At 38.7% G+C, this 13765-nt stretch overlaps 2 protein-coding genes across 3 annotated transcripts; both read right to left on the reverse strand.

The window, feature by feature from the left end:
* Positions 1-2176: 2176 nt before the first annotated feature.
* clic1 (chloride intracellular channel 1) lies at positions 2177-7009 on the reverse strand. 2 transcript variants are annotated; one of them, XM_022746992.1, is made up of 7 exons: positions 6892-7009; positions 6556-6621; positions 4826-4935; positions 4317-4442; positions 3808-3914; positions 3140-3321; positions 2177-2975 (listed from the first exon to the last, which is right to left on the reverse strand). In XM_022746992.1, the coding sequence occupies exons 2-7, from the start codon at positions 6595-6597 to the stop codon at positions 2814-2816; spliced, it is 729 nt and encodes a 242-aa protein (XP_022602713.1). In that variant the 5' UTR covers positions 6598-6621; positions 6892-7009; the 3' UTR covers positions 2177-2813. The 2 variants fall into 2 exon arrangements, with proteins under 2 accessions (XP_022602713.1, XP_022602712.1); XM_022746991.1 differs by having other exon boundaries at positions 6887-6978.
* A 3394-nt stretch (positions 7010-10403) lies between these two features.
* LOC111223433 (sperm acrosome membrane-associated protein 4-like) lies at positions 10404-13573 on the reverse strand. Its single transcript, XM_022747578.1, has 3 exons — positions 13403-13573; positions 11687-11797; positions 10404-10796 (listed from the first exon to the last, which is right to left on the reverse strand). Exons 1-3 carry the CDS (start codon positions 13452-13454, stop codon positions 10573-10575), a joined length of 387 nt encoding a protein of 128 aa, XP_022603299.1. The 5' UTR covers positions 13455-13573; the 3' UTR covers positions 10404-10572.
* Between the last annotated feature and the right edge of the window lie 192 nt (positions 13574-13765).

Genomic DNA, 13765 nt, shown 5'->3' on the forward strand with positions numbered 1-13765 from the left:
CACTCACATTACACCTAGCAATTCGTCAAGGAAGGGTTCATTTATGTGATTAAACTTGTGTAGAAAAATAACCAACTGTGCTCACACCTGATGTCTAATTCTTATATCAGTTTATCATTATGAAAATACTAGTAGTGATGCTATTAAAACTTTGACAGACTACTTTGAAGAGATGCCTGATGTCTAATATTATCAAAGTCTGTGCACAAGATTGACTTTTTAATTACTTTAAATTGCACTTAGGTTTCATTTCTTTTATGAGCGTCACAGTCATCTGAGATCCAGAACATTAAGAGGCTAATAACAAAGGTGTTTGAATAAATTAAGCCTTAATTGCAAACTGCCTCTATAAATGTTAATTTGCATAGTGCCTTGCAGTTAATAATATCCTCTACACAAGCTGCTACTGCAGTCAGATAAAGATCCAGTTCTTCCCAGTTAATGAATTTCAAGTGACTTTTACAGGAATTTGAGATGAGTAAACTTCAAACAGTGGATTAATCCAAATGGCAACACATGACAGTGAAATATCAGCCTGTCAGCACTAAGTATACAAAGTCTGCTGATATTCTATATTTTTCTTATTGTCAACAAATCCAATGAAAATAATACTGACAGGAATATTAATAGTTGGTCATAAACCAGAGTATTACACCAATTAAAATTTTGGCCTAATGATGGCGCTAGTTGAGATGATAGGACTACCTTAGTTATTATGATGCATCCTGAGGGGAACATTAATCTCTGAACCAAATTTCATGGTAACTGACCAATAGCTGTCGCAGAAAAAAATCATTCTAAACATCAAGGGACTAGAGGAAAAGTCAGGAGATTACAGAAGTCACTATGCATCATCCACCATCTGGGCACCACAACTGTCTGCACAAATTTCATGGCAACCGATCGCTGATGAGATATTTCAGTATGGACCAAAGCGGCGACCTGACCGACAAGACACAGAAATCTCTAGAGCCATGTTTTCAGCAGCATGGCTGAGAACACTGGGCGACCTGCTCCTCCATTATGAAATAGAGAGTCCTAATTACTAATTATCATTAGCAAAGAGAAGCACACACAACATTCAGGTAGCCTCTCTACTTGATCCAGTGTTTGGATCAAGTAGCATCAGATTAAGTGGCTACAGGTGTTATTTCAGTGTGTCAGATCTATGACCCACTTTTAAAGATTTGTCTCAACTAGATGATTTTGGTGCAACAGAAACAGCATGGAAGTCAGAGATAGAGCTGCAACATCACTCCCAGATACTGTATATTCTATAGTTTACTATCATACAGTATATGACAAAGGAAACGCTTCGAATCCACACATTTTAGGAGCGAGAAACAGCAAATTTGGGCATTTTTTCTTGAAAACTAATCAATTAATTGCCTAATTGTTGCATCTCTACACAGAATATATAGAAAGACACTCTTCATGGGATTGCCAATAAGGAAAATATAGAATAATGCCAGCCTTATCTTTCAATAAATAACGGCCTACAATATAAAGCTACCGATGCTACTTTAATTTTAAACATTGTGCATGTTTACATTAAAGTTCAGATTGGTTTTTTTTTTCCCCCCTCAAAACAAAACAACCTCCTCCTCTTCATCCACAGCAACTTCAATACGCTGACAACCTGATCTCCCTCTTCTTCTCATACGCGACGACAGGCAGGGTAAAATCAATTGCTGGCAACAGGCCCTAACAGCGGATCACAAACAAGCTCAGTAATCTTGAATAATCCTTCACGCCTGCTGTGGGAGCAGAGAAAGAGGAAGCCTGAGTCTATTGAAACTGTTTCCTGTCTCTGTAACTGTTTTCAGTTCTGCCTCCCTAACGCAAGACCCGCCCGCTCTGCACCCCATTCCTCTCTGAGGTGCAGCCATGAAGAATAAAAAGCTGTTATGTTTAAATTGAAGTTGGCTTATATAAAATAAAATCTTGGAATCCTTTACTGTACAAGGCCTCGTTCCCTCAATAATGAAACAATAAACTGAACGCGAAGCATCTGTGATTACAGACACACCACAAAAGACACTTTGGCAGGTGAGCTGGTGAAAATGACTGAAAATAAGAATCGACTCAGCTTGTGTGAGGCTTGCAAGGTGAAAGTGAAAGTTTGATCTGGTAGGCAGCGCCGTGTCTGTTGAAATCTCCCCTCCACGATAATAACTTTTTTTTTTTTTTTGAAGTCAAGAATATACAGTAGCCACCGTCATCAAGAAGGGAACGAGAATCATTTCCAACTTTACAGTGTGCAGGCTGTAGTTTTAAGTGTGTGAAGGTGTGCATGTGAGTGTGTGTCTGCAGGCAACATGATCAGCAAGTAACCAGAAGTTGTCCAGAAAAAAGTCAGATGATATGTGGGCAGTCAAAAAGCTAGTCAGCTCAATTAATTTAATTACGACTGAACTTTTTTTTTTTTTTTGTGCATGTGTTTCTGACTCCTTCCTTGTTTCCTTACTGATGTAAACTGGTCCATGAGGCGAAAACATCCCTTTTATCAGGAAAAAACTACAAATACAAACCTACTGTAGGAGAATAATTATCCATTAATAACCGTTATTAGAATGATCTAACATTATGAAACGTGATATCTTTTATAGCTGCAACAAAAGACTATACAGATGTAAATAAAGCCTCTTGCGGCGCTCACAATCAGTTAGAACAGAGAAACAGATCGACCGCTTCACTTGCAGAGTGATTGCTCGGTGTGTGCAGGTGCGTACGTGTTTTTTTTTTGTTTGTGTTTTTTTTTGCTTTTGTATGTTGTTCTGCTGGTGTATTCTGGTGTATTCATGACTGTCCTCCTACTTGAGAACTTTGGCTACGGAGGAGTAGGCGATGTGGATCTCGTCGTCGATCGGGCAGGTGGAGGCAAACTCCTCCCGGGCGTACGCAGCGTTCAGGTACCTCCAGAGGTTTGTTAGATACTGAGGAATGCTGAATTGTCGGTATTTCAAACACACGACCTGGAGGGGAAAACCACAAGGGCGTCTGAGTGACACAATCAATAAGTCATTTTGACTTATGACTTATGGCATGACAAGCCTTCAGTTGATGAAATAAAAACGTGAAATAATCTATTCCTCCCAGGCCCCCTCCCCGTGCTGCAGGGCTTAAAACAGAAGATTACCTTCACGATGTGGAGCTTAGGCAGCAAGTTGCAGTCAGCCAGAGTAAGCTCTTGGCCATCCAGGAAGGGGCGGGACGAGGAAGTGACCTCATCAGCGCTATTCTCGTCGATCTCATCAGGAAGTGCAGAGCCGAGGTAGTCATCCAGCTTCTTCAGAGCTTTCAGCAGGCCTTTCTCTAGATCTGAACACACGTGGATACACAGAAAATATTAAAGTTCAACATGCAATCAAAGCTAAAGGGACAGTTTGTTTCTCCAAAAAGGAGAGAAAAGAGAAAACTACCATGACTTCAGACAAAGTCAACTTTTTTTTTTTGGTTTAAATGGCTGAAATGACCATGAAATAAAGAAATAACCACACCACCCAACCACAGTGACATTTCCAGTGAGATCACCCAGCACAAAGAGCGGCAGGTGACCTGTTTGCACTGAGGCAGAAAAGCTCAGAACATAATGTTATTAACTCGGACGCTCCCTGCTGGTTTTCTGTTCGTCAGAGAACGACAGAAGGAGCTCAGCAGTGTTTTGTTTTTATTTTTTACAGAAAATACCACCACGAATAAAACAAGGTTTATTAGAAATGTAGAAAAGTTTAGAGTCTAGACGAAGCAAGGATTTTATGATAATCAAGTTATATTTCTGATTTAGACAGATTATGCCTCACTTACTTTCATTGGCCTGAGGGTTTGAATTCTTGACGTAAGCAGAGAACTTGGAGAAGACGTCCATGCCTGCTGTGTTGGACTCTGGGTTGCGAGCAGCCAGACGAGGATACCTACACAACAGAGAGATGGATATTAATTCACACATCAATATATCACATCACATAAATTTCATATGAATTGAATGCATGAACTCTACAGAACAAAGCTTAGACCAAGAGGATGGTGGGCCATTCCTACAGGATGGCACAGAGACTCCAAGCCAAAAAATGTATTCAAATACATAAAACAAGCATCAGAGTCGGATCAAAATGTTGTGAATTTTCTATTGGTCTATAAAATGTCAGAAAGTGGTGAAATATGCAAGTAAAAACATCAAATAGTTTGTTTTGTCCAATTAAGTCCAAAGATAATCATCAACAGCAAATCCTCACGTGAGAAAATGAATGAATAGTTGCTGATTCAATTAATTAATTGCTTCAGTTCTGACAAAAACAAGGTAAAACAGAGATTACTTTGGAGGGCAGAGATTTTCCTCCAGGAACTCCTCAATCTTGTTGGTGTCAGTTTTCACCTCGCTGCCGTACAACAGGAAGGGAGGCTGAGCACCAGGAGCCAGGTCCTTCAAGATGTCAGGCTTCCTAAAGATAGACGGAAAAGGACACGGTCAGGCAGATGGGGGAGAAAAGGGGAATTAGACAAAAAAAAAAAAGAAAAGGAAGCTGAGTAAAAATATCAAACTACAGGACACTACTCTTGTTTGCTGCTAAATCTGCGCCCAGCTTTCACTAAAATCTGTGCAAGAGTTGCTTTATATCTTTTAACACCTGTTAAATGAATGAAATGCCTCCTGTTCCTTTACTGGATGGTACATTTGGGAGCATTACAACAGTAGGCGGACATTCCTCTGTGGTGCCAATGTAAACCGACAATACTGCCAGAGGAAAAAAAACCCAAAACATCACACACACACACACACACACACACACACACACACACACACGTGAAAGATGTGGGTTTTCACCTCTTCATGTCCACTGTGGTAACGTCGAAAGTGACTCCTTTCAGCCACAGCACCATGAAGAGACGCTGGGAGAAAGGACAGTTGCCGATGCTCTGACCATCGCTCCCCGCCTGGGAAACAGAAACAGAGAGAGATAGGTGAAAATGTTCTAAATGCACCAAATGTTTTTTTTTTTTATTTGTTCATGTACTTGCTTAACAGCTGGCCTGCAGCGACTTATCATTTTTATTATCGATTATTTGATTAATCATTTTATAAAATACCTGAAAATAGTAAAAATGCCCTTTATAATTTTTCCACAGATTAAGGCGACACTTTAAAATGTCTTGTTTTGTCCGACCAGTAGTTCAGAAATATTCAGTTTTGTATCACGTATAAGAAAGAAAAGCATCAAATCCTCACATTTGAGGAGCTAGAAATAGTAAACATTGACATTTTTGCTTAAAATGATAAAATTATTGTTTGATGATAAAAATAGCTACAGATAAATTTTCTGTTAATCAACTAATCTATTAATTGACTAATCCAATGCAGCTCTATTGTTCAAGTTTGTCATATGTAGTGATTATTTTTCTGGCCATTGGGCAGGGACATATAAGGGGACAAGGGGGATATGTCATGTATGTTGCTGTTAATTAACAGTTTTTCAGTGAAATTTTCTCTTTTTTGTAAAAACAAAAAGTGAAGAAGTTTTCACTCTTCAACCAAGACACACTCATGTTACAGCTTCTCAAATGTGCAGATTCTGTGTCTTAAAACATTGTAATTTGAGTATTTTTGGTTTAGAGAGAACAAGCAATTTAAAAGACATCACACTGGGCTGTGAAAAGGGAAAATTTACTTTTTTTGGCTATTTTCTGGTCATTTCATTGACCAAACAATTGATCAATTAATGGAGAAAATAATCAGCAGATTCATCCATAATGAAAATAATAGTAGCAAAATAAATCATTCTCACATTAAAGCAGAGCTTACAGGCCGCTCAGGAAATGACCAAACAGCTTTAAAATGCACTGTGTGGCTGTAGGAAGCCACATTTCATATTAAGTCACTCTGCCTCCTTACAGATCTGTCCTGTGGCCTGTGTGGCTCAACAACATGGAGTCAGGAGAAACCACAGTCCACGTGAAGATATTATTTCATTACTTTATTCTTCTTTCATTAACCATATCAAGTGTCATTAAGTGGGCTGACTAGAAAACAGGATTTAGAGAAGTTACAACAGCATCATTCACCTCTGAGGACAAAAAACAGAGGAGGGTGGTGCACATGTTCACACAGAGGAATCATTGAAACTTGTGTAAGACCATGAGGGGAGGCAGAGAGAGACATATTGGTCATATCTGAGCATGTTTTTTGGCTCAAACTAAATGGGATTAGCCTGCCTGACCAACATACTAAATATAGATTAAAGTCGACTGACCATGATCTTAATGTGCTTTTAATTAGATTAGTCTTACTGTTGTTTATAAACCCAGTGAGTCAGCACAGGTGGTCTAAATGATAAGAAAATTATTACTCAGATATTGAATGTAATTCAAAGCGAACAAGGTGACATTATGTCTCTGGTGTATTTGCCATAGAGATATGTTATCAATATACTGATAATGGCCAGATAAAAGACAACGAAACACTTAAATAAATCAAAGTCACATAATGTCGCAGTCCCCGCGTCACTTTTCTGGGTGTGATGGGTTTTTTTTTTCTTCTGTCATCATTCAATCGCTTACCTTCACAAAAAGTTCAACCTTGGGCTGACTTGCGTCGCTCATGTTCTCCTGCTGATGCACGAAACCCTTTTTAAGGAGGACACAGACATGAACAAGCGGTTAAAATAAAGCTAAGTGAAGCACAAAGTTGTATTTTCTGAACGAGAAACTAAACGAAGTCGAAACTCGGGCAGCCAAGCCCATCATCTTCCGCTGCAAACCCAGCAGGGCAAATCACTAATTTAACATTGTAGCGGGGGCAGAAAAGCAGCGTAAAAGTTAAACAGAGCAAACCTCGGCTTCTAATAAAGCATTAAACAATAAACTGTGGATGATTTTTGAGTGTGCAGACCTCACTTCAAAGTGCTGAAAGTCGTCGCCTGTCGCTGCCTGCTGGTCGCTGGTTTCTCCTCCCAGTTCTGCCGCTGTCTGGACAGCTACACGCTCAGCAGCGCGGCAGAGCCTCCATTTCCTGGTGCCGCGCGACCGACACAGCTCTCAGCAAATAAAGTGACGTTCAAGACCGTCAACGAGAAACAAAACCGCTTACTGGAAGAAGAAGAAGAAGAAGAAGTAGAGAGGCCGCCAGGGGTGAGATGCAGGGTTAGAGAGGAGAACTGTGGTCTTATATTAACATTAAACATCATTTATTTCAAAAGAGAAACCGAACTTTTAGTTAGACGGCAGTTCAGATATGAGTAGATGGAGCTGAATGTGGCCTAAAAACTTCCAGATTGAAAAGGTTATTTAGAAAAGTCATGTTGGTCTTGACAGTAGGCTACACAGGGCATGAACACACCTGTATCTTACACTAAAATACAGCTTAAAAGCAGCTGAGACATTGAGTTTCTGTGTCCACCCCATGTACCCAAACCTAAGTTATGAATATATAATATATTTAACCTTTCAGCATCACTTTGACCTTGGTAGTGCTACTTCAGGCGTGTTTTGGTCTGTGCCAAACTTAATCTTCACTCAACTTTGACAAATTAGACATTCTTTGAAAGCTTTAAGTCTCCTGATTCAGTCTGTGCAGAGAGGATCCCCATGTCACTGCAGCACAGAACTGGCTCAGACTTGTGGCTATGGAACAAAATGGTTTTCCATAGTAAGAGTACAACTGGCCTTATATTTATTTTTATGTGAAACCAAATATGCAGGGCAGAAAAAATTGACATTTCTATCATGTCTGTGCCTCTGTAACTTTGGTTCAGCACCTCTTACATTCATTCTGACCTTTTGGTTGTAAAACTTATGTCACCTTTCAAAGGTGCACTCAAACACACATTTGCCAACATTAGTTTTACACATGAAACTCTGTACTCACAGCAGCACTATAGCTATATCTGCATAGTTGTAAGTAATTTGAATTGTTCTGTGCGTATTGCGTCTAACACCAGTTATTTGTACTTGTGTGTGTCTGCCATGTACAGACTGTCTTTTACTGTTTTTACTGTGAATGCTCAATGTTGTGCCCCTACTGAAAACTATTGTCCTTCTGCCATAATTAAGACAACCAGTCAGTCAGTCAGTCAATCAATCAATTCATCTTCAAAATGAAAATATAATATGTGCAACTTTCATGCCACTAGGCAAGATGGGACAGGGTGTAACTTTTGTGACGGCAGAACTTACATTTGCATTTATTTGCATAGCAAACCCTAACCATTGCTCATATACCTTCAGAAAAATGTAGGAAAGCAGGTTTGTTTGAGATGGGCTTTAAAATTGTGCCTGAAGTTCAGTATCAGGAGGAGTTTCTTATTTTAATGTTTTTGCACTGTAATGTGTTGGATGTCACAAAAGTGTGATGTGTAACTTTTTTTTTATAAGCAGTCATTTTAGGTTTGTTGTGACACTTAAGTTCAGATCATAATTCTTCCAAAAGTTAAAATCTTTTTGCAGCAATGTGCATAAAATATAATAATAAAATATATACACAATAGAAACTCAATAGGAAAACTGAAGACATTAACAGTGGGGCTACTTTATGTACAACATGGAATACAGTCAAAAGTTCATGAAATAAAAGCAAAGAAAAAGAAAAATATAAATAAAAAATATATTTAAATTGAATTCAAAAAATCAACACAGTTCTGAGTGGTGTGTGTTGCAGTACAGTAACAGGCCGGTAGAGGGAGGTATTGAGCTTTACATTACTTGCTGCCTTCAAAGGATAAACAAAACATGAAAAACTGTACAAAGTCTGATCCAAAAATCTGGAAAATCAGTATGGTGTTATGAGGAAGGTTCTGCTCGGTTCTCCGTCCAATGAGCATGTAAAACCAACAGTCAAAGCCTTAATTCAGATACAGTGTGTTCCGCATCATGGAGCCCCACACTGTGGTCCAGAAACAGCAGGACTCCTTGAGGAACTTCCAGTGGCCAGTCATTTAATTCAATGTGTCTTAAAACTGGCCTCTGGAACCTTTTAAAAAGTGATTATAGGTTTAACTTTTCACTGCGAGACAGACAAAAAAAAACCCAAAAACATTTCACTTAGGGGTTTGTGGTAAAACTGTTATATACTGGAAATGGATCAATTCATGAATGATGCGGTTACATTTTCAAACAACACTACAAAGATAAAAGAAAAAAAAAACACAGTAATTTTCCCTGTTAAAATTGTTTTAGACCCTCATAGAACAAAATGTATAGATTATGACAAAACATGTACTGTATAAAGCTGGAGAAATCAGAAAAATTCATACATTAAATAGTCCAAAGTTAGTGCCTGATCTGGTTGAGAAGGTGGACCACTCAACCAAATAATTGTCCTTTTCATTTCAAGTCACATATCCTTTTAATTTTCCGGGGACTAAATCTAAATGTGGGGATTTTTTCACTTTTTCAGTCATTTAAAATCTACTTTTAAATATTTTTTGTTGAATCTTGGCTGCTAATAAATCAGAGGCCAATGCTGCACTTACTGTTCTGCCCAATATTTACAATATCAGGTTGCAGTGTCATTGTGTTGTCACTGTGCTGTACTGCTCCTGTGTACGATGCATTAGAGGGCGTCCTTGGTTTTGAAATGATTTGCAGGGCAACAGGATTAATTCCATCACACGTCTGTGGAGAGAACCCGACTCCACTCTGCGTTGTAGCTGGCAGCTGCTGACAACTCAACATGTCACAGCACAGATCCTTCTTCCAAAACCCTTCCCAAATAAATACTGTATCTAAAATGCAAACAAACCTGTTTTATGTCTCTGTTAACACTAATACTGCTTCATGCCCAGGAGTCATATTTTTTTGAGGATATAGTCCACCTAAGCGTGTTAATGCTGTCAACTATCTGGTTATCCTAATTATAGTACACTTTGGCCAATAGTTTAGAAACACTGAGGCCATTAGAAGTTTCTCCTCTGCTATCCTCTCAAAAAATCTCTAAAGTGTTTTAAAGATTCTGGTTTTTCATATTGTATATAATCTGTGTGCTGTTACGTTCTATCTTTTGCAAGTTTCCTCTGAAAAATTGCTTCAAAACACAACCCAACCAACTAAATATGACTACATCTCAGAACTTTGTCTGTTTTTTCCTGTAATTAATACCAGATTATGTAGTTCACTCCAGGAAATTAGGGACCCGTTAATGAAACATTACAGTTTTATTCCTTAACATTAAGCTCTAAAAGCTCCTCTGAGCCTTCTCTCTACTGCCAGAAATTAAATTTGTTGGCCTAGAAGTACTCACATTTAAATATACTAAGTCTTAAACACCTGATTTAACAAAAAATATAACTGCTGACCGCTGTAAAATCCCTCTATGTTACTTAAATAATGTATTGGAGACATGATTTCAGTGTCTATGATTGTAGCGAGCACCCTGAATTCGTACTTTATGATGATAAGAGGCAGAAAACAGGTTATAATGACTTTTTTAATGATGCTTCGTGGATTTCAAATTCAAATTAAAATAGTTCATTAGTAGGTACATAGGACAAATCAATGTTAGGAGTATACTGATTAATACTGAACTAGTACAAACAGTAAAAATCCACACCAACAGTGGAAACATGGGCAGATCATGTAAAACTACAACTCCCAGGTGCCCCACAGAGAGGACAGGACGGCAGCACAAAGGGCCACAGTCAGGGAGATCTGCACAGAGGAGGCTCCATTGCACAGATCTGTGGTACAGCACTGGAAACTGCTGGTGTAACCAGCGCCAGCGATGGTGCCAGTCAGTGTCCTCCCACACAGGTCTGAGTCCAGGCAGCCGCGGGTGTGCAGGGTGAGCGTCCCTGTAGCGTTGAACTCTGGGAGAATGAAAATGAATGTGAAAATTAAAGGAGGTTAATTTAGAGTGTTTTTGTGCCACCAGCAGCTGGTTTCACTGTTTCACCAAAAAACCTTCATTGGATATCTGTTCTGTACTGAGCTTTTCCTATTCAACTCCTTCAAAATCCATCCTTTTCAATTAATGAAATTATTACTTTTTTATCAGATTTTATAGTAATAATTAACAATAGTATTTCTACATACATACAGTGTCACGATAAAGTGAGTAAACTCCTTGGAATCACCTGTATTTATGTATAAATTTGTCTTAAAATATGGTCAGATCTTCATCTGAGTTACAATCATGAACAAACACAATCTATTTCAACTAATAACACACAAATCCTTGTATTGTTCTTGTCCATATTGAAAACATAATTTAAACATTCACAGTGTTGGAAAAAGCATGTGAACCCCTCAGCTAATGACATCGACAAAAACTAACTGGAATCAGGAGTTATCAAACCCGGAGTCCAATCAATGAAACTAGATTGGAGGCGTGGGTTAAAGCTACTCAAACATCTGCTGATATGAGCCATGCGTCACAAAACAAAGAGAGGAACAATCACACCAGATATCCTTCATTTAATTGTGACTTAAGATCAGTTCACATGTTATGATGCTGAATGCAGAAAACCAGGTCATTCCAAAGGGTTCACATCCTTTCTCTTGCCACTGTATAATCCATCATAAATCATGACTGCAACTATTCACACTGTGCAGGTACTTTATTTGTGCTTTGTACTTAAGTACTTTATTTGCAGAGGCAGTGACAAAACTGAGCTTCAACCAAATTTTTTCATGTTTGGTTTTATTGTACATTTCTGTATAAAATGCAGTGTTTCCAGTGTTGTAGAGGTTTCCTTACGTGCTTCTCCGGTATAACAGCTCTCAGTTGCATTATTGCATGTGACATCACTCCCCAGCAAGCACGTCCCAAATATGCCAACAGGACACTGACGGCACCTCAGGCAGTGTGCTGTGCAAACGAAAAGAAAGACAGGAGGAAACCTGTGATAATCAGGTTCACAGAAACTCGCTCAACAACATAGTTCCTTGAGTTGAACAGTGTCAGGAAATCTGTGCTAGAAATCTGGTTTTGGTTGGGACTTTCTGAAGCCATCCTCGCACTGATAATATTTGTTCTCATGCGCTGTGATGAGTCGAATTGCCGCAGGAAAGCAAAGAGAATAAAATAAATTGAAGCCCTAAAGGATTTTGTGAATGAGTATTTCCATTTTATAATAAGAATAGATGAAAGTCAGATGACACTTGATGATTCAGTGGTACTCTACTCTGTCATCTCCTGAAAGGTGCGTTTTAAAATTATTTTATAGCTAATAGTAATGCTACTCATCCTTACCCATTGTGCGTTTCACTTACAGTGGCTATTTTTTCATAGTAAACTGGCATTACTCCTAACAATACTTCCCTTTGTCCCACCATTGAACTGTGTAATACATACAGTCACCTCCTCCGCCTAATTGATTGACTTTCAAACAATAGTAACAGTTCCTTAATACAGATGAGGCGCAGGTCCCCTGGTCCTGTGGCCAGCAGTAGGCCCATCAGTGATCCATCCTGGCATTTGAATGAAGGTACAGGGGAGGAAAGCAAGACAATGGGCAACAAGGAAGTAATAATTACATATTCTCCTTGCCACTAAATGTCCTTTTGCTCCTCATAGTCTTGTTTTCTTCTACCATCGATCACAGGCTCGGCATATTTTGTTAGTTACTGTTTGTTTTATTGTTAAGCAGTTTGTAACTCAGTTTAGAAAAGTGATCTGTAAATAAAGTTATCATTAATATTACTATCTGATCATGTATTTTTTTATAAACTAGGATGCAATGCACCCCTGAAACTAGAAGTCCAGTCCATACACTTCCTTAAATTTCTAAAGTCTATGAATTGTTGCATTTTTAGGCAAGTGAATACATTTCCCTTTAAATTCTTTTTAACCAGGTACTCAGGAAGCAAGACACTCTCCAAATTGCTTTATGCTGCTTTTAAATTGCCTATAGTCTCATAATGTGTATCAATTCAGAACAGGAGTCCCCTCTGACATCTGTGGCAATTAGTCCTGCACAAGACAATTGTACCAGACACAATGTCATTAAGTTGCCGCGCAGCAAAACCACCTGAGACTCAATCATGAACGGCAGTGAACATAACCATCAATCTTTATCTTTGTTTGTCCCGAGACTTTGTCCTGAGCACTCTGTTCGCTCCTGGTAATGAGCCAGAGTGCAATCAAGGTAAAAGCCACTCCCTTTGACTACATTTGTCTAGCAATTATAGTGCAGGTCGGTACTTAACACAGACGTGTCTAGTTAATATTGAGGTCACACAAAACGTAGTCTGAAAGACAGACATTGATGTAGTTAGGAGTAAACACATTTGATCTCACAAAAACAGAAGGAACAATAATATATAAAGGCCTGTTTTAGGTAATCTGTCGTTAGCTTCTTTACAAATAAAGAATTAGGTTTAAGTAAATCTGTGTTCTCATTTTCACCCACAGACTGTATGTGAAGACAGTCGAAATCCTCTTATTTCACCTCAGAAGTTATTCTGAACTTACCTGCTGCGATGAAGGCGCTCAGGACAGTCACTGCTTTCCAGAGGTTATTCATCCTTCTCAGGGTTACGAGGTCAACGGGTTTAGTTAGAAAGTTTAAATAGAAATTATTTCAAGGTCTGAATACCTCGGTCTGAGTCTAGTGACTGTCTGAAGAGGCAATGACAAGATTCCACTTAGGACTGAATGGTAAAGTTATGTGCAAGAATGAAGTTCATCAGGTTTTGTGTTTTCTGGAAGGTAAAGAGGAAGTCCTGATAAGATTTCACAGACATTCACAGCCTAGAGGAAAGTAAAACTCAAGGGCATTAAAAGTCAGAGCATGTAATGTAACTTTTATTAGTTTAGTTCAGTTCAGACAACTTT

The sequence above is a fragment of the Seriola dumerili genome, unplaced genomic scaffold (genome assembly GCF_002260705.1).
Source record: "Seriola dumerili isolate Sdu_G_001 unplaced genomic scaffold, Sdu_1.0 BDQW01000110.1, whole genome shotgun sequence".
Taxonomy (NCBI): Eukaryota; Metazoa; Chordata; class Actinopteri; order Carangiformes; family Carangidae; genus Seriola; species Seriola dumerili.